The sequence below is a fragment of the Pogonomyrmex barbatus genome, unplaced genomic scaffold, assembly GCF_055798465.1.
Source record: "Pogonomyrmex barbatus isolate J1 unplaced genomic scaffold, ASM5579846v1 scaffold18, whole genome shotgun sequence".
Lineage (NCBI taxonomy): Eukaryota > Metazoa > Arthropoda > Insecta > Hymenoptera > Formicidae > Pogonomyrmex > Pogonomyrmex barbatus.
The window spans coordinates 2,145,746-2,167,238 of NW_028297114.1; the positions used below are offsets into that span (position 1 = coordinate 2,145,746).

At 36.4% G+C, this 21,493-nt stretch overlaps 2 protein-coding genes across 3 annotated transcripts; one reads left to right on the plus strand and one right to left on the minus strand.

The window, feature by feature from the left end:
- Nucleotides 1-2,950: 2,950 nt before the first annotated feature.
- Nucleotides 2,951-21,480, plus strand: Nadsyn (NAD synthetase). Of its 2 annotated transcripts, XM_089074878.1 has the most exons (14): nt 2,951-3,154; nt 6,551-6,665; nt 16,183-16,387; nt 16,678-16,933; nt 17,019-17,211; nt 17,434-17,674; nt 18,172-18,411; nt 18,599-18,714; nt 18,797-19,101; nt 19,196-19,404; nt 19,756-19,981; nt 20,279-20,455; nt 20,883-20,985; nt 21,229-21,480. In XM_089074878.1, exons 3-14 carry the CDS (start codon nt 16,242-16,244, stop codon nt 21,255-21,257), a joined length of 2,241 nt encoding a protein of 746 aa, XP_088931004.1. In that variant the 5' UTR covers nt 2,951-3,154; nt 6,551-6,665; nt 16,183-16,241; the 3' UTR covers nt 21,258-21,480. The 2 variants fall into 2 exon arrangements, with proteins under 2 accessions (XP_088931004.1, XP_088931003.1); XM_089074877.1 differs by lacking the exon at nt 6,551-6,665.
- Nucleotides 3,923-12,150, minus strand: LOC105434000 (cytosolic carboxypeptidase 2). Its single transcript, XM_011649551.3, has 13 exons — nt 11,906-12,150; nt 11,422-11,741; nt 10,512-10,658; nt 10,321-10,432; nt 9,661-9,906; nt 8,655-8,987; nt 8,191-8,418; nt 7,619-7,710; nt 7,309-7,540; nt 7,019-7,130; nt 6,575-6,767; nt 5,718-5,933; nt 3,923-5,360 (listed from the first exon to the last, which is right to left on the minus strand). The coding sequence occupies exons 1-13, from the start codon at nt 12,068-12,070 to the stop codon at nt 4,757-4,759; spliced, it is 3,000 nt and encodes a 999-aa protein (XP_011647853.2). The 5' UTR covers nt 12,071-12,150; the 3' UTR covers nt 3,923-4,756.
- Nucleotides 21,481-21,493: the final 13 nt, after the last annotated feature.

Here is a 21,493-nt window from a genome sequence, read left to right on the forward strand (position 1 = left end):
TATTCTAAGATCATACTTTAGATCTTTGTTTTTATTTTTATTATAAACGCAAGCTTGTCAGTAAAATCTAGTCAAATAATGAAATTGCTAAAAGTTTAAATATTTATAATTTTTAATAGAAGCATTTTTCAAACAAATGTTCCGAAAATTGTTCATAAAATTTATTTGTTTTTTTCTGTAGAATTCAAATATGTAATAATTTACAAGAAGTTCTATCTAAAATTATGAAAATTATCCTACGCTCCTCTTGAAGGAAGAACAGAGACGATTTTATACTTACATAGTTAAAAAGAATACATGATATTTTCTCATGAACAGTTTTCTGATTCGATATTTTTAAAACTGGCTTGTCACTGGCTTGTCAATTAACTTTACATAAGCCACCGTTTTTTTATTTGTTTTTTTATTCATAGCTCATTTATATAATTTTTATAATGTAAAATGTGTTTATAAATTTTTAATAGTTAGCCTATACAGTCATCAATTAATCATAATATTTAATAAGATACAATAACGTTTATAATTTATTATTTATTATTTATATTATCGAAAATTTGAATTCAGAAAAAGAAGAGAGAGAGAGAGAGAGAGAGAGAGAGAGAGAGAGAGAGAGAGAGAGAAAGAGCAAGAAGGGAAGAGAAAAAAATATTAATTTCGCTTATATGTATTTTCTATTTTACCACATAATCTTGCGAGCATTATATATTATTAAAAAACTTCGTATGTTTTAAAACCAAATAAAAATTTAATAACTCTTTAATAACTCAAATAAAAATTTAATAACTCTTACTTTCTGCTACAATCAACGGACATCCAGGTCATACCTCGGTGACCCAACCTGTCACCCGATGAGAACGTTGTCTCCTCTATTTTGCCAATTGTATTGCATATACATAATGTATAACTATTGGACAAAGCTTTCAGAGGTATCATAAACAAAGCGTAAGGTGCGCATTATGTTTTTACAACTACAATCACAGTGATTTATTACGGAATTTCATTAATCTTCTTTATATTTCATTTAATTATATTAACATGAAATTAAAATTAAATTCATATTGGTTATTCTCTTTCTACAAATGATCTTTCTACAAATGATACATTTATAAGAAAATTAATATTTTTAGTTCGTATGCTTATACATATACATGACTTCTTGGTTTTACTGAATATATATTAATAAATATTTTAAAAAGTAAAATATTTGATCTTTTTATATTTTTTATATCCTTTTTATTTATAATAAAAATTCATAATCATTAAATTTTTTGCGATCTTTCTTATATTAACTCGTATATCTTATATCACTTTTGTATATATATCTTATATCGTATATCACTTTTGATATTTTTATATATAGCATTTTCAATCGTATCAATTTTCAAATAAATACATTATCTTACAATTTAGTATCATGCACCCTGACGTCATTTTGATGATAAATAATTGCAGATTAATTATTTAAATTAGGGAACACCGCGTTGATTTTGACCGTGATGATCTTGACTTCGACATATAATATCAAAATTTTTAACTCTGAGTAATTTTCCACAGATTTTAATTGGCGATCATTGTTTATTAAAAATTATAAACAAAAGAAGTTTGAGAAATATAATTTATATCAGTATCGAAGAATGTAATTTGTTAATGTATTTATATATTACAGATGTAGGCGAAGGAGGGATTTTTTCTCCTGCCACCCCACTCTGAAGAAACCTACTCTAACTCATTGTAAGTGGGAAGAATGGGGTACGTTTCGCAAGGAAAATTACTTATCCATGTATTGTCTATATACTATTATCGATCGTACTATTTTTATTGAATGAAAAATATTTTTATAAATTGCTACATATTTATTTATTTAATGTTAATAGATACAATATTTATATTTAGTTATAATTGTGTGTGTGTGTGTGTGTGTGTGTGTGTGTATATATATATATATATATATACACACACACACACACACAATTATAACTAAATTGTTAATAATTAAATAAATAAATATGTAGCAATTTATAAAAGTATTTTTCATTCAATAAAAATAGTAAATCCATATGGAACAATACAAATCGAGCAGCACTATTAGTTGGCAGAATATTGGTCAGACGTCAGTCACTGTTGGCTGATGATTTGCCAATTCATTTACTACTTGAGAATTCAAACAGTACAATAAATCTTTTGATTTTCCATGCGAAGTGAGTTCCATCTTTTTTACTCGCTTATAAGGCGAAACAAGTTGCTTTAGATTTTCCTGGGAATACAGGGGGAGGGACGAAACTACTCTCCTGCCTACGTATACGTATACGATAGTATATATACTATCTATAATATTCTCGATTTTTACCATTTTATTATAATATAAAATAAAAAATTTTATAAGATGCTATGTATATTTATTCATTTAATTATTGAATACAATTATCACAAAAAACAACTCTGTGATACGGCTCTCTGTTTGATTTATATATTTATATTGTAAACTTTATTGATACAACTTTTTAATAAACAATGAATCGTCTAAAACTTTTTTATTATTATTTAGCAGTATTCTTATATATGTCAGAATTCAAATTATCGAAGCTTTATTCTCTAATGTAAAGATTTACTGATATAAGTATTTATATAACTATATCTCAAAAAACATAAAATCGCAGATTAAGTTATTATATTAAACAGGGTTGGGAAATAAAGAGTTACTTTTAAAAAATAACTTTCCCTGATTATAAGGAAAAATTAATCAGCATACGTAATATATGTCAAAATCAAAGCCATCGGCGTGATATCTCTTAATCAAAATAATTATCCGGATTGCCATCTATTATATACTATTAAAATTCACTGAAGCTAATGATGGATGAGTGATTACGGTAAAAAAAAGTTAAATCTCCCGCTAACAACGAGAAAAGCAAGATTATCGCCGCGAGATGGCGGCACGAAAACTCTTCAGAGAGCTGAATCACAATCAGTCATCAGTCACGCTAAGCGATACGCATCGTTAAGACGGTGAAAATTAGTGTACGTGTGTCGTAATCTCATCAGACCGACTCTTCGTTCTTGTGCATACGACTTTGCGGAGCAGAAGCCGAATGAAGAAGGAGCATGCACTGCGTTGCACTCATTTTCTGACAGCCTTCCGGATTCATCTTCGAAGGTAATCTCGCTTTCTCCGTTTCTCCTCATTCTCTCCTTTTTGCGCGGCGAGAAAGCCGATTCTCGTGACGAAGATGTTACGCGACATCACCGACGATACCGATCTCGGGGACAACGAACGACCGTCCTTTAATCCGGAGGCAATCTGTCACGGTTGGATCACGTGACCGCTCTGATCTGATGCGCGGTGGCCGTGAATTGTTTACCATGCGCTCGCTTGTCGCCATGGTGACGTCGCGCTGTCAATCCGCGAGCACGTGTTCGATCGGCGCACGACGATCAGACGATTTCGCGGACGGGCGCCGAAATTGCCGAAAGTACATATCGTTCGGAAACTGGATCTTCCAGCATCTCGATTACGCAATGTTCTTCTTAAGCTACAGGCAGTAATGTCATGTAAATCGATGTTACATGTTCTGAATTAAATTGCGCGATTTAATTATTCGGCAATTGACTTGGTGGAATTACTTAAAGCAAATTTTTCGTGTAATTTATCGTCCCTAATTTATTCTAAAAATTTAATAATTTTATTTATGTTAATAAGATAGAATAAATATTATTTGATGAATCTCTTAATTCAATTTGGCCGAAAATTAATCCTTAACGACTACGATCGATTCATGCTGATAGAAGCGAACCGTGAAATTATTATCATTTGGATATTTACAATTTCATATACGATATATATCATGACTAGATTTTTTATTCTTTATATTTTTTATTCTTTTTATTTGATAGATTTTTTATTCTTATACAAGACGTTATTTTATAGTTATATTAATAATAATAATATAATGTTATTTTATATAACACGATATTATATTCAATATATAGTATCGATACGATATTTAACTATATGATACGATATTTAATACTATTAAATAAAAATAATTCTTGTATTGCTTTTCAAATCTGAATTAATTTTTTCGTGAACACATTTTTTTCATCACATCAATTTAAAAAAATTGTTATAATTATATATTCTCCCAATTAAGAATATTGCAGACTATCTGTAATTGATGGATTCTTTGAGCAATTTTAGAAGTTGAGTTTTCTATAATATGATATTATTAATTATAATATTGAGGCGAATATTATTTTAATTTTTATAAATTTTCATTAGATAGGATAGAATCACATTTTTTAAGAGATCATGAGATATTATTCTCTTCTTTTCGGAACAAGCTTAAATTTTATACCTTGCTGATAACTTAGATGATAAGATATTCTTATACTTCTCGTTAGCTTGCTTTCAAAGATGAATATAAAATTCCAAGACGATAAATAAAAATTCGCGATTATAACGTTACAACTCAATCTTACAATCGAGTTGTAGCCACTACAACTCTCAAGTTACAAATCAACACATTTGAACAACGTCTCGCAAGACGTTGCCATCCAACTTGCAATTCAGCAAGAGATATAATTTTACCATTCACCTCTAAAACATTAATTCCCGAAAGGTCCTTTATTTACTTATTTTTACTATTAATTTAATCGTCCGAGAATATCGTTTCCCGATGTTTTCATTAAGGAGGAAATTTCTTTCAAATTATTTTTAAACGTGATGAACGATAATAGCTCGGTCAGAGAAAAGTAATTCTCAAACGATGTTACGTAAAGTTTTTGCGCTGCAGGCACGTTTGCCTTGCTCCGTTCCTCTGCTCGATTTCCTCGAAGGCGGTTGTTGCTGCTGCTGCGATTGCTGCTTCTTCTTCCTATGCTTTTTTTTCACGACCTTCGGCTTGCCCGAGTCTGACGAGGCGTCATCGGACGTCGTACTTTCGCAGAAAGCGTCTCGACGACACGCTCGTGTTCTCGTCGACTTGGAGGCACCTGTTTTCGTTCCAATTCCGACGCAGGTGGACGCCACCGCGCCGACACTGCGAAACTTCCGGCGCGACTCGAGCTTCCGCTGCGATCGCTGCGGCTGCTTAGACGTCGTCGACGTGGTCAACAACTTGAGTGAATCCGCCTCAATTGTTAGGAGGGAAGAGCTTCTCGTGACTCTGGCGTCCTTGCCCCTTGAGTTCAGATTCACCGCCCGTTGCCAGTCGAGTCTCGCGTTCTTCCTCTTGGACGGCTTCTGTCCATCCGCTCGCGCGACTGCCTTCAACTGGGGCGCGTTTCGCCGCGATTTTTTCCGCGTCTTTCTCGCGTCGTCCTTGTCCGCGTCGTAGAGCGACTGCGTTTTCTTGGATGGCGATCTGGAAAAATAATACGCCTAATAAACATCAAGATTCTCTTAATTAATGAATATTATTGAATTTTGATTATTAAGGAAATATGTTATGCATTCTGGCTCTTTGCTATATTGCCACATGCGAATGGCAAAAACAAATAAATTTTTATGTATGTATATATAATATATATAAATTTCAAAAAAGAATTATTATACAAGATCCAGCTTTGAAAAATGCTTGTCTCATGTGAGAAATTCTTATTTTGAAGAGAGCCGACATACTCGAGCATTATTAAGTGAAAAAATATTCCGGCATATATTTAACTGTGACGAAGCAAAGCGCATATTTTATGAGCACCATGTGCTCGATAAGTCGACTCACTTTAGCGTGACCTCGCCGTCCGTGGGATAATGCATCAGAGCGTGTCTGGAGACACCCCAGCTCAACGGTGTCTTAACAAATGCGTCGACAAGATGTTCTGCGTCGTTGCCCTCGGTGGCGGTCGACACGCCCGTCCAAATCTGCTGTCTCAATGATGTCAGTTTGATTCGCACCTCTTGACTCCTCGGCGACACCGGCGACGGATTTCTTAGCGTTCTGCCAAATATAAATTGATTTTCCAACTAAATGCGATTATTACAGAACAAAATTGCTCGATGAATTGCTCTGTAGAAAAAACGACTATTATTTATTTATTATTTGTTTTTATGATATTACGTTTTATGTTATTACGTTGTGCGAGATAAGCCTTTGTCGTATTAAGTCATTAAGAGATATTGGCATTTTTGATAAATATATATTATTGTTTCTATTTATATTTCCGATAGTAACGCGCGATTTGGTATCACAATGTACCTTTCGCTACATAGTTATCCACCATGAAAGAATTTCTATATACCGCGAGAAACTATAGTAGTTCGATAGTGCGCATTTTGATATTACCATGACGACCAAACACTACATATAGAAAATTAGTTATATTTCAGCTTTATAAGAGTGCAGACGTGAAAGATCAGTTGCTTATTTAGTAGATAATTTAATTAAACGCACAGAAGCGTTGCAAGTGTGATTGCATTGTGGTCGAAAAAACCGTAGCGAAAGGATTAATTGGGCAGGACCTTCGCAACGATATTCCGCTGGTAGACTTTCTATTTTACTAAAAAATTTCTGGGAGCTGTCGAAGAACTTTTTCTATTTTTTTTTTTTTTTTTTAGAGAAGAAATAATTGAACTCTATACCTAAGACATCGCGGCCGTTGGCGAGTTTTCCGCTGTTCCTTGCGCGGCAATAATTCTCCAAAGGACACGCTGCGAGGTCTCACAATATCCGGTAAGACTAATGCGTCATCCTGTCGCTTCTCTTTCTCGATAGTCTCCCTCTCGGAGAGCTCGATTATCTCTTCGCGGTATTCTTGCGTATTTTTCCATACAACTGCAAGACCAGATATGCACAAGATCATTAAGAAACTATTAAGAAAAATTACCATTTTATAAAATTATTAATATTCTGTATCTTTGAAATGAGATTTTTGACATCATGACACGTTATCATGAAATCTTCTCTTTATAAGATGCATTAAAAATTATTTTTTTAACTATTGAGTAATATTTAAGAAACTATAGAATTTATTGTATACTACTTCAAAAATCTGTAGATATTCATTTCAATATTATTGGACGTACCGTCATATTCTCTTCCCTCGCTTTTGACGAAATTCTCGTCGGCCGAATCGGTCAAATCGCACAAATCGCTACCTGGATCCATAGTTGGCAAATCCATTACTGCTCGTCGTGTCTGTCGAGAACAATACACATGATTTAGTGAGAACTGAAGCGAACATTATCATCACGAGAATATCTTCATGAGAATCCTTTTTCAATTCTTTCGAAAGAGAAATATAATTCTCAGACTTAACGAATTAAGGGTATTTTAGGATTTTTTATTTAAGAAATTTCAGGATAATCATAAATACCAGATTTCTTCTGCGCTGTAAGTAAATTCTTCTCGCGACATCTCTTCGCGCTCTCCTTTTGTAAAGACCGACGCTCCTCGGTGGAACGAAGGTCGGTGACGGGGGTGGCACGCACAGATATCGACGGCGACTCATCAAGAATTCTCCACCCTCGCTGGACCATGCAGCATCCGTATATTCGGTCTTCTCTTCTTCCGATGAGAAACTCTCCTGTGAGATATCTCCCTCGTTGCTGAATGATTTTATAATTTGTAAATTATGTGAAAACAATATAGGATGAATAAAATACGAATTATCGGGAAGAATATACCTTGAATAATCAGTCAGATCGATATTGGTAGGCTCTTCAGCGCTAGATCCCTCCTTCGTTAATCTGGCAATGATTTTAAATCGGAGGCTTTCCTATCGTGTCATGTTTTACGAGATCCACAGTTTATCCTGATTAGAGTTACACAAATTAGAATTTTTGAATAATATCATTTCCAAATAAATTTATTCGAATTTTTAATCAAACCTTGAAATTTTTAATAATATAGCAAAATATGGAATCTTTCAGTCATTAAAATGATCTAATATTACTTACCATGACATAAGTTGATCCAGGAAAATGTATGCGTAAAAATCGAATCGTTTCGTGATGAAAATTTTGATAATTTAATTTTGATAATTAATTCCTTCGGAACCATTCGAATGACTTGATAATTTCACTTTATATTTCATATATTTTTATTGTTTAGAGTAAGATTTGCAAGAGTAAAGTGAGAGATTAAGTGAAAGTAAATTAAGCGAGAAAAATCGCTATTTAAATACGATCTTTTTTTTTTTTTTTTCAAAGGAAATACAAAAATATGATTGAAGTACAAATTAATTGGACAATATTACCTTCATGGGATCTTGATCGGAAAAGTCGAGCAGAGTCTCGCAGAAAGCTTTGCCGATTTGTTCGTAGTCCTGAATGGAGAAATGAGTCCCGCATCTCGAGCCGATTTTCGAGCCGCCCATAGAAGCCTCCATGGTGTAACTGTTTTGAACGCCCATCGACCACACGACCACCCTACCCGTACCTTCCTTCCCTTTCTCGACATGAAATTTGCAATTCTCGAAAGAGAACTGGTAACATAAAATCAGAAAACGAAACTTCCGATACAATTTACGATTAGTTTTGAAAAAAAAAATAATTGAGAAAATAATCGACGTTAATTAAAAAGAAGTTTGCTACAACTCAACTTGCAATTTAATTTTAATTCAATCTAAGAATGTTATATTTTGATTCAATCTAAGAATTGTTATATAAAAATTATTGTGATTTTTTTTAAGATTTTTTTTTTCCTATTTGTTCAAGTTACCTTATCGGCTGCATTTTTGTGAAGCATCAACGGAAACACTTGTTCCGATAGTCTTCCATTATATCCAGTTCTCTTGCTCTCGCAACCGTAAGCAAATATATTGTGCTTCCTCGAATGAGCATGGAGGTCGCAATATATCGCCACCCCGCATTCTTCAAGGAGCCTCCGTATCATTAGCTTCGTGTGCCACACGGACGGGTAGCTTTCTCGCATCACGGTTCTGTACTGCCGGTTCAGATCCTTTCCGGATAGGGAGCATCGATTGTTGCCCACTATGACGCCATCCGGGTTCAGCATCGGCACTAACTTGAAGATGAATCTCTCCCTGAGCTCCTGCGAATCGCGCGATATCCATCCTATTAGGTTGGTCGTTAAGTTTTATGCTCCACGACATAAATCTCCGGTCAGATATTAACCACGTTTCGCTTCAATCGCGATATTTTAACCGTCTGTTAAGTTACATTTCATGCGACATGTCCATCTCGGATCTCGCATATTTCGAAACGAACTGTAAATATAGTCTCTAGTTGAACTATCTAACAATTTGAACGGATATCTGAAAATAATTTTGAATAATTAAATATTTATGTAGGAAAAATTGGTTGCAAAAAAAAAAATTAATTTTAAATCGAAATAAATATTCTCATATATAAGCAAGAATATTATAATCTTGTTAAAACTTTTAATCTTGATTTGGTTGAATTTGTATTAATGCAAATATTACTTTAGCTCAACTCAAGTCTAAAAATCTTCTATATGAAGATTAAATCAAGATTATATTTATTAAATCAAGACATATTCTTGCTTATATACGAGAATATGTAAGCTTGATTTAAGATGAGGATAATTTTTTTTCCTTATAGAATATAAAAAGTTGCAATCTAATACTATCATATTTAAGTATCTTGCATAATTATTTACTTATATATATCTAGCCAAATTTTTAGATACTTCCGTAAGAAAATTTCGTTTTTTTTTTGCGTGGAATTGCGAAATCGCCTCTCACCCTGGCCCGATTCGTGTCGCCGGTGAGGAAGTCGATGATGCCCTTCATCGTCCAGCTCGACGGCGTCTCGCCGGGGTGCACCCGGGCCGTGATAACGACGCCCCGCTTCCTGCGCACCTCCTCGTCGTGGGTCGGCGCGGTGATTGTCAAGTAATACACGCCGTTTCCTGCCAGACTGCGGCACAGCAGGCGCAGCTTGGCGAACCTCGTTTTCGCGGGGTCGGCCACGATCTTGCCGAGATACTCCTGGGGCATGTTTATGCGAGCAATTAGAGAGGTAGACCGAGATTTAATCTACGGGCGGAACGCGCAATAAATACAATCGCCGGGGCCGAGAGTCGTTTGTGATGGTAATCGCGATAGGGGGGAGCGAGGGAGAGAGGAAACGTATAAATAAATACCGCTTCATTCCGCGTGCGATACGCGATTAGTGGTGGACTATGGGAACATTCCGCGCGCGGTAATTACCGAAAGCACTTCTAATTTACTCCTCGCGTCTTCTTGCTTTCTCGAGCGCGAAAACGAGAATCGGCGGGAATAAAGCGAAATACCAGCGATACTTACAGTTACTTTCAGTTACTCAGCCGATTCTGTTAAATTATTTATAGGGTTACGGGTGTGCAGCGATCTTTTTCTTACGCCGTATAGCGATCGTTTTACCTGGAGATCAGTATAGGTGTATGGATAACAATGCGCCAAATAAACGATGTCGCGATCGTGAGGGAATGAGATGTTGAACGTCAGCGTGTGCCTCTCCTTCTCCTCGTCGCTCCTGCAATTATTTCGTTACTTCTTTCTCTTTCTCTCTCATATCACGAGATTAATAAATCGGAATAAAAAGATTCACTTACGAGTCGTTGTTTCGGTAATACGTAATGTTGTCGCCGCACCTTCTCCATCCTACCGATCGGGTTCGGGCGTCTTCGGTGGAGTAAAGAAGAGGCTTGAGACCTTCGTTATACAGACTCTCATCTTTGCACATATTCACGATTGAAAATCTGCAACAATACATTTTTCAAAAATTGGATTATATAGATGATTTATGCCACTGTTTTGATTCCCGAATGAGAGTGATACTTTTTAATTCCCTCGCGATCCATATTCGTAAATTAAAAATCTTTATTCGCGTTAGCGTATGTACAACGATACTTCTATATTCGCCGAAGTATAAAAAGAGACTGCTTAATACAAAGAAACCTTCAAAAATAAAACAAGGGCCCTGGAACAGGTCTTAGGTAGAAGGGGAAGTTTAAAAAAAAATAGAGTGGACATGAGGTAGCGCGCTGATAATTATGCAGCGAGCAGTTCTCGCTGCTTCTTTAATATTCAAAATTTCTAAAACAAATCTTGTAAAAATATTTTACAGACTACGAGAATTAAAAATATGTGAAAAAATTTGATTTTTTGACCTAACAAAATAAAATACCTCTTTAATTTAAATTTAATTTAAAAAGAGATACTTGGAAAGAATAGTTTTACTGAAGAATCTTAAAATTTTATCAAATAAAGGATTTGAAAATGGTTTTGTCATCAAGATATTTAGGACGTCCAAAAGTTAATTGCTAGTTTCAAATATTTTTGCAGCATAATCGTCATGTTAAGGCATCCTGCAAAATTATTTTGACGATTCAATAAAAATATTTTTAGATCTGTATCTAGCCAAATTTTTATACTTCATAAAAAAATGATTTTTTATTGGCTTTTTTTTTTAAACTTTCCAATTTCCTAGAAAATGCAATTGATCAGTCTCTTCAGCTTTACCTATACGTAATCCTGCTTCTTGTATTCGACACCCTGAAGTAGTACCATTGCGTGTGCCTTTGCGTGTACAGATCCCTTCTCAGATAGAGCTGGTAATACGTGTCGGTTATTTTCACCACTTTGCCGAGATTTCCAGACTCGAATCGCGATTCAAATCGCAAATCCGTGCTCTCGTCCTTCGGCCGAGATGCTTCGGCAACGAAAAAGATGTCGTTGCCATTGACACCTTCCTTGATATTCATGGTGCACGCAGTCGACTCTCCAGAAAATTCCGTGGAAAACGGTAACACCGTGTTACCACCCACGCAAGATCGGCTAAACTGCAGAAACAACAAATTTCCATCTTCAAACTCTCGATTCTCAGTCAGAAAATCTTTGTCAATTATTTTCGCTTTTTCTAATATACTTGAGTGAACTTGTTACCTTGCTTAGGCTTGATGCGTAAATATGAGAAAAAATTAGATATCACAATGTCGTGACTTACGTAATTAGTAACGTTAGTAGGACAATAGCGAAATATCACCGTTCCGAGCTCGTCGCCGATCGGCTTCGGTCTCGGTTCCTTTCCGGTTGGAACGTAGAAGACTTCCGGTGTGGCAGGATTGTACTCTATATGGCGAACTCTTTCCGGAATCACCTGGAAGATCATTGTGTCGGTTAATTACACACTTACGCTGCACCGAGTAATTCAGCGCAATAACGATGTAGAACAAATTAACGACTTCGCGTATCCTCTTAAGAGAGGAGGGCATCCCTCATCGTAATCGCAGATTCGTTTTTATGCGACGGCAATTAACATTATACACGGTGAATTTTACGCGATACGCGGCATTTCATCTTCGGAGAAAGGCATTAGCTGCTCATGATGTCAAGATACGGTGTAAAATTACGGAAAAAGTACGGCATGAAAAATGTGCAGGTGCGTTAACTTTCACCTGGCACTCGGTCGGCCACCTGGCCGCTTCCTGGATGCTCCCGTCGACGATGCAGCGCGCGTCGAGAACCGCTCGAAGGGCCTCCTTCGAGTATCGATGCCTGGTGAGGCCGAGAGGTATCGCGAACAGTGCCGATTCCGCGTCTCGTCTCAAAGCCGAGGTCTCGTAACGTTCTAATTGAGACACATGTAGTTCCTGCGGCGTTAGGTCAGAGAGCATTCCACCTGCGTCGTTAAAAAAACCCGTTCACATTATTGTTGAAATAAAGTTACGTTTCACAGCAATAAGTGATTTTTATTACTTGATTTTTAGTATCTTGATGCCTAATCATTTTTTTTTTAACTTATATGTATAAAGTTATATTTTTTTTGTAAAAGCTAATTTTTCAATCTCATTTTATGTCAATCAAGAGAAGAATAAATTTACAACAATATTATGAATTTGATTCGTTGATAAATTAAAATTAATCAATATGAAATTTGAGAGTTAATTAAAGCTGAAAGCTTAAACATTTCCTATCGTACGGAACATTTTATTTATTGATTAATTTGATGACACGTAAATGATATGTTAATGAGAAACGAACGAAATTGTAAATGAGCAAAAATTGTAAGTGGTGTCAAGACGATTTGTAAATCAAATTATTCTATTAATACGGGCTATAATGACGAGTTTGGGAATTCGATATTAGATTCGTAGAGATTTAATGCGATCGTAAATCTTACACGGAAGAGATCGATGGTCGGGTACAATGTCCGTAGGTTCGCGACCTCGCCACGATTTCCTCATATGTTGTTACGAACATCTCATATTTCTTCCTTTAAGTCGAAATAATAATTAATTCAACAATGATATTACATTTCCACAATTTTAGCACAAAAGATGCGTTTTCAGATCGAATAATAATTGATGCTCATACTTCAAAAGCATAAATGTAAAATTTATTAATAAATTATAAAAATTATTATTGAATATAAAAATCTGCGATGGTTAATAATATTTACAAAATTAATTAACTTAAATATATTATATATACAAACACACACAAAACAAAACTTTTACATGTCAAAGATTAATGACGGCTCGTGAATTTCTAACTTTAACTGACATTTAATCTTGTTTTGTTAATACTGAAGATGGTCTAATCTAAGTCGAAACATTATCATTTAAAAAAATATCATAACAGAAACAAGATTAAAATTAAAAATTGAAACAAATGTAAACCCATTAAAACCTGGCTCAGCTTATATTCTTTACTTTTTATTTAAATACATCAACTTATTTTATGTTGTACACTTATCGATCATTATTAAAATTTACTTGTTTTTGAAATGTTAATTTGTCGGGTAAGTAACAAAATTGATTTTTCCGCTGATTTTACGTCACTATAATTATCTTTGTATTGTATTACCTGGAATGGGTTGGACCGGAAACAAGACGGCCTGGAGCTCTCTCACTCTACTACTCGACACTGCCTTCATCATCTTTCGTTATCTCTCATCCTCGGTCTCGTCCTCGTCCTGCACGTCGCGATTGTCAGCGTCGACGGCAGGCATCGGCGATGACTTTCCGCCCTTAGCATTCTCGTGCCAATCTGTGTAATCCTCCCTCGTCGGCACTTCCTCCCCGAGGAGATATTTGACAATCGGATTCTTCATCCTCACGTTCCTCACGTTTTCGTGATTCTCATATCGAGAATTCGCATCACTTTTCGCGATGAGGCGTGTCGGATAATTTTAAATTCTCGGCGTTTTAGACAATTTCAGATTCTCTTTCCTCACGATTTCCAGCTGATTAGAAATGGCCTTATCAAAGTGGCGAATCCGAAGATTCGCTACGCTACTTTATTTATTCATTCAACGCTCCCGTCAGCGTGAAAAGGATTTTTTGCCGAGGAAAATATATTTATATTTTTATATACATCTATTCAAAATATATTTTATAAACGAAATTTTGAATTGGCAGTGGTGATTGTACTTAGTTAAGATTTATCAGTGAAAAGTGAAGATGTTGAATCCATAAATCCGATTGTCTTAGCGCTTCAAGGGTAGAATGTCACAGTATTTCTTTTATATATATATATATTTTTTTATTATTAACTCTCACTAATTAATCGAAGAATCGTACAAATAACAAATCGTTCAAGTGATCGAATAATTCGGTGGTATCGGGGGAGCACCGAGTAGAAAGCAATTCGCTGAGGTGGATGCCGACGAGAGGGTGCAAGTTATACTAGGAGCTCCACGGAACTTGGGGGTAGCTTCGACCTGGTGAAAAGAAACCTCGCCCGTTGCTCAAGACTTTCAGTGAAATGTTCCCTGGATGATTGCTTGACAACCGTCGCGAATCGTGGGCGGAGCTACGCCCGGAACGATCGTTCGTTAACCGCTCCTCGTTCCAGAAGGCCGCCGGCGCGGCTCATCGACATAATATCTCGTCGTGCTCGGAAACTCGATTCGTTCTATCGACGTTTCCGAGGTAAACCCGTAGGAGCTCGCCGGTCAGAAATCGGCGAAGAGAGTTCCGTTTGAAGCGCGATAATAGACACGATCGGAGGAAACGTGTCAATCTGAAGAGAAGGAGAGAAAGAGAAAAAGAGAGAGAGAAAGAGAGAAGCGTGGCTGTTGATCAAAGTTTTTCTTTCTTAGTGATATTTTTGGAGCATGGAGCATTAATTATAATTGCCCATCAATGTGTCATTGATGTTCTATTTTAATGTTCAGCTTGTTGTCGCAGGCGAGAGATAAGCATTTTAAGAAGGCGGCATTTTTCAATAAGTTTTATTAACGAAACAATAAAAAATGCTATATTATACGAAGAATCATTTAATTGTTCTATAATTTGTATTATATTATTAATTAAGAATGTCATTTAAGGTAGCGATAAGTAAAGTGCGATTTGATTGTAAAATTTTTTATTTACTTGTCTTTTCTTATCTGGATGTTTCTTAGAGGCTATTTTCTTTCCTTCTGTTATGTTTTTGATGTTTGAAGTAACCTCCAACGCTATTGTCAAATTTTAATAATTATGAAGTAATGTTCTGAAAAAATAAAAATGTGAAGAAGTCATAATGCATAACTATGTAAAAGTTGTTACGTGCAGAAAGTGGTCGGTCTACCTGGCCGTGCCGGGTTTTCTGGATTATTGATCAATCAACGCGCGCCGGATTAAGGAGAACGGAACACAGTTTATCATCTCGGAACGATCGATGGGATTCCAATTGATAGAATTTGCTGGCAAACTGCCATCCATCAGGCGTACACGCGACCACTGACTTTTAACAGTCGGACAGTCATGATAATAATGGTATCGTAAATCGAAACGATAATTTCGGGGCATTAACGCGATTCTCAAATTGAACTGTCAGATTTTCTCGCGCTCCAGTTCGTTGTACCATTTGTTCGACCGATTTATTCTTTTTATCACATCATTCTTTTTATCATATCTTTTTTCTTTTTATCACATAAATAGTATTTGCATTGTAATTTTTAAGTACTATAAATATATGTGTGTGTTTTTAACATTCATAAACATTCATAAACATTTTTATAAATATTTATGAATGTTCATAGATATAATATTAATTTTATATTTAAATTATATAACAATATTTTTATATTTGATATAAACATTTATTATTATTTTTATTATAAGAATTTGATCTTTGAATTATTTTGATATTATTTTACTATTTCTTTATGAATATTACAGAAATGCTAATTGAATAAATAATAATAAATTTTAACACTTACATAATTATCTTGCAGCACTAATTACAAATTTCTAACGTATATTAAGTCAAAATTAGAGCATTTATTAATTCCAGATAAAAGCATTCGCGAGTCTCGCCTAAAGAATACAGTGAATAGTGAAAAATCATTCGCCATGGGACGTACGGTGACCGTTGCCGTTTGCACATTAAACCAATGGGCGATGGACTTCGACGGAAATACCAGAAGAATTTTGCAAAGTATACAAGAGGCAAAGGATGCTGGTGCCACTTATAGGAGCGGCCCCGAATTAGAAATCTGGTAATTAGATCAAAGGAAGACTAACCTTGCCAGTTTGCAAAAGTGTAGAGAAAATATCATTCAAAGAAATATATATTTTTCCATGAGATTAGAAGATCTTCTTATTATAATTTTTATCATAAGTTATCACTTTTAATTTTGTTGTTATTATATATATATATATATATATATATATATATATATATATATAAAGATTATAATTTATGAAATTAAAATTTTGATATGATCTTTTATTACTTGATTATTTTTGTGTTTTTCATTGCTATATGTTCAATATGTGCATTCAACAGCGGTTACAGCTGCGAGGACCATTTCTACGAGTCCGACACGTTGCTCCATAGCTGGGAAGTTTTAGCAACCCTTCTAAAATCCAGCATTTGCGAAGATATACTGATAGATATAGGTATGCCGGTGATGCACAAAAACGTGACGTACAACTGCAGAGTGGCCTTTCTGAATCGGCGAGTTTTGCTGATCAGGCCGAAAATGCGGCTCTGCGAGGACGGCAATTACAGGGAAAGCAGATGGTTCTCTCCTTGGACGAAAGTAATGAGACATGGGAAATAATCCGCGATCGATCGATCGTGCGTGTTCTAGACGTGCGATAATCCGCGGTGTCTTATTGTGTTAGGAACGTACGGTCGAGGATTATTTTCTACCGCGGATGATATCGCAAGTCACCAGTCAGACCGTGGTGCCGTTCGGTGACGCAATTATCGCCACGAGAGACACATGCGTCGGTTTTGAAATATGCGAGGAACTTTGGCATCCAGCCAGCAATCACATTCCAATGTCATTGGACGGCGTCGAAATCATTGCGAACGGTAATATCATCGTTACGTAGGCGTATTTATCATCATTACAACAAACTTCATCCTTCTGTTTTTCTTCCGCGTGCTTCTTTTTTGCTTCGTGAACGCTCTAACTGAAGATTAAGATATATTTGACGTTTGGTCATTAAAGAAACATGCTAATCTGACATGTAAGTTTAATGCTTGCGTTTAAAAGCTCGCTTCTTTATTTTCTCATTGGTTTTTCTCTGGAAGGAAGCGGCTCGTACTTCGAGTTACGTAAAGCCTACGTCACGGTGGACCTCGTTAAATCGGCCACTTTCAAGGCCGGCGGTTGCTACATGTTCAGTAATTTGCGCGGATGCGACGGCGGCAGGCTCTACTTCAACGGCGGCTCCAGCGTCACGCTCAATGGCAATATATTGAATCGCGGACGGCAATTCGCTCTCGAAGACGTGGAAGTGACCGTCGCCACGTTCGATCTTGAGGATATAAGGTAAAGAGTTTAATCTGATAAAACAGTACGATGTAATACGCCAAGCTAAGTAAGTTTCAAATATAATAAAGCGAAGACGACTCTCTATTCTGAAATGGGGGCGGAGAGTTAATTAATTTCAAATTTGACTATCGATTTATTAAAAACTAGCTTTGAGCTGCTGCGTAAGTCTGTTAAAAGTAATGGCACGTAGTTCGCAAGACATAAGCAATCAATTTCGAATTTATATATATTATATATATATAAATTCAATAAAAGAAAAATTATCACCCTCCTCCTATCCACCTTCGTTCGCCGAGAATTGCCTTCTTTATTCTCGTTTCTAATCTGAATTCTAACGCCATTCCAGCCTGGTGACTGGGCACTCAGTACTCGAGTAAGCAATTGAGAGCATTCATAGTATTCGATTGATCTCGAGACGGAAAACTCGGATGTCATATATCTACCTAGAAAATAATTTAAATAATTGGGCCCATTGCTATTCCTATTCTCTTTAGGAATTATCGAAACAGCATCAGATCGCGATCGCACGCGGCAGCTGCATCACTTAGTTATCCGCGCGTGAAGGTCGACTTTGCGCTGACCCCGAAAAATCTCGTCTCGAATCCACCGGATCGACCGCTGGACGGAGTTCAGGATATATACGGTGACGATGACGAGGTCTCGGGTATCGTATATCACACCCCGGAAGAAGAGATCGCGATGGCACCCGCATGCTGGCTGTGGGACTATCTAAGGTGCGCTGGACAGGGTCAAGATATATATTTATATTTTCTCCATTTTATCATTACATATGAATATTATTACATGTCACGGATTATGTTTAGATACATATTTTTTTTTTTAAATATCGTGTCTCTTGTGTCTCGTATGTGCCGTGTGTTTGTCATGTATATTTGCCGACGTTGCACGTCTATATTTTAGACGATCTTGCCAAGGTGGATTTTTCTTACCATTGAGCGGTGGCGTCGATTCATCGTCTTCGGCATGCATCGTTTATTCGATGTGCGAAATGATCGTCGAATCGGTCGGTAGAGGAGGTAAAGCCTTACCTTAACTCTACTGTCTGCATTAGCTGTTCTATGAGAGTTTCAAATTTTGAAAATTATATTTCGTATTCAGACACGCAAGTCTTAGCGGACATCAGGAGGATCATTGGTGATTGCGAGTACGTACCAGTCGATCCGAAACAATTGTGTAACACTCTTCTGGTCACGTGTTACATGGGAACGGAGAACTCGTCAGCGGAGACCAAAGCCCGAGCAGCTGAGTTAGCCAGTCAAATAGGGTCCTATCATCATGGGATAGTCATAGATACCGCGATATCTGCGATTTTAGGGATCTTCCAGCAGGTTACTAAATTGACACCGAGGTTCAAAGTGCAGGGTGGATCGCCGAGGGAAAATCTGGCCTTACAAAATGTACAGGTAATGTTGCTTGATATCTCTAACCCCAATGGATGACTACGATATCTAATAATTATCAAATTGCACGTCTTTACGTCTAATACTTTACTTTCAGGCTCGGTTGCGAATGGTAATCGCTTACTTATTCGCTCAATTAATGTTGTGGGTCAGAGGCCGTCCGGGTGGTCTTCTAGTATTGGGAAGCGGTAACGTGGATGAAGTCTTACGTGGTTATCTCACTAAATATGATTGCAGCAGCGCTGACATCAATCCTATCGGTGGCATTGCGAAGAATGATTTAAAAAAATTTCTCATATATTTTAGGTACATATATGCGATAATATATATGGCGATTTTTAATGTAATAGTTGAATTTAAAGCCCAAAATAAAAAATTACATAAAAATTATAATAATTTTTAAGCATTATTTATGCAAGTTATAATTTATAAAAGAAACCTGTTCAAATTGCCATAATTATAGATCTTTGATCTATTTTTACAAAAATAAAACCTACTATTGTAAAAATGTATAATTATTTCATTTTTAATGATATTAAAATATCTGATAATTTTATTTCCATATTAATAAGAAAAATTGCTCAGTATTCCATATGTTAAGTATTTGTATATGACTTAAGACTCAATAAAAAATTGTCCCTCATGTTTGAACTGTAGACGCAAACACGGAATATCCGCTTTGGATAATATCTTGGAGGCACCACCCACCGCGGAACTGGAACCGCTCCAAGCGGGACAGCTCGCGCAATTGGATGAGGTGGACATGGGCATGACATACAAGGAGCTATCGGTCTTCGGACGGTTGAGAAAACAGAATCAGGCCGGGCCTTTTACAATGTTCTGCAGACTCGTCCACATGTGGGATCATTGTACTCCGAAAGAGGTGAGCAAGATTTTAATCTAATAGCTTAAATTTCTCTTTGATTAAATTTAAAAAAATAAAAGCACTTCTGGATAGAAAATTCCAAGTTCGAATCTTGAAGTGATTTGTTTCGCAATAAGAATTTTTCATGGAGAGAATTAAATAGAAAAAGAGAATTAAATTAAAAAATAAAATAATTATCAGGCGCCGAAGATTCTTTACCGAATGATGCTGATGTTCCATTTCTGTGAACATATCCTTTGAACATATCCTTCCTTGGTTTATATATTGATTGTTTAAAAAAAATCCTTGTTCCAGATTGCCGATAAAGTGAAACACTTCTACAGATGTTACGCTATAAATCGTCACAAGATGACGATATTGACTCCATCTTGCCATGCGGAGACATACAGCCCTGATGACAATCGATTCGATCACCGTCCCTTCCTCTATAATCATGCGTGGAAGTGGCAGTTTGCGGCGATCGACGAACAGGTGAGAATTATGCGAAAGAAAGTCGATGCTCATCTTATCTTGAATTTCAAAGCGCCAGAGTGCGAGAAGAAACGTCGAGCGAGCGAAATAGCATCGCGATTAGGACGCACATACGAAAATATGACGCGTTACGAAAAGAGATTTTGCATACGTCGTGGAACTTGGAATGTCATGTGCCGAGTGATTCATAAAGTGTGAATTTTTTTACTGAAAGCTGGAAGCTTTGTCGTCAAGTTCAATTCGTATCAACAACGAGAACCGACTGAATGAATTATTAAACAGTACGTTCAAAGTTTTTGGAATTTTTCGACATAAAAGTTAACAAGCGAGTATAAAAGTACCAACAATCGTAATATAACTCTCTTGCTATCTTTTTGAAATAATTATCTATCGTTTTACGCTCAAAAAATGATTAAACTACTTCCAGGTGAAACGCCTCAGCAGCGAAGAGAAGTCGTTTACACCGCGTAAGGATGCCCCAAAAGTGCCTGCCAAACCTAGATACATGCCGTTCAGCTCCGTAATCAGCAGTGAGTAAAATAAAACAAGCGCGTTAACGAAGCACGTCGAGCACAACGCATTTCGGCCGACGAAACCGTCATAATCGTCAAAATATTCGGCGAAAGCACCCACCCGTCGAAAAACCACCCACTTCCGGAGCTGCACGCAGGCAGGTCGAAATGACCGGCCTCGAAATTCCGTGCGCACCTATACCGCCGCGCTTCTCGCTGCTTTTACCGAGGAATCATCACCGGCATCATTCTCTGTTGCAGATAAGACGCATCCTGGAGTAGTAGTTTAACCGTAGCACTCTCTTATCATTTTGATATTGCAGCGCTACGATATATATGGATTTCGCTTTTCGCAGCGATTCTGGGATTTATCGCCGAGTGGTTCGGTATTATTATTATTTAGGAAACCTGCACGTGAACGAGGAACGTGGGATACAATACTTTACAAAATCTAAACTATATAAAACTTAAAAAAGTTAAGCTGTTAATAAAGAAAAAGATGATAAATCCTCATCTCCATATCTAT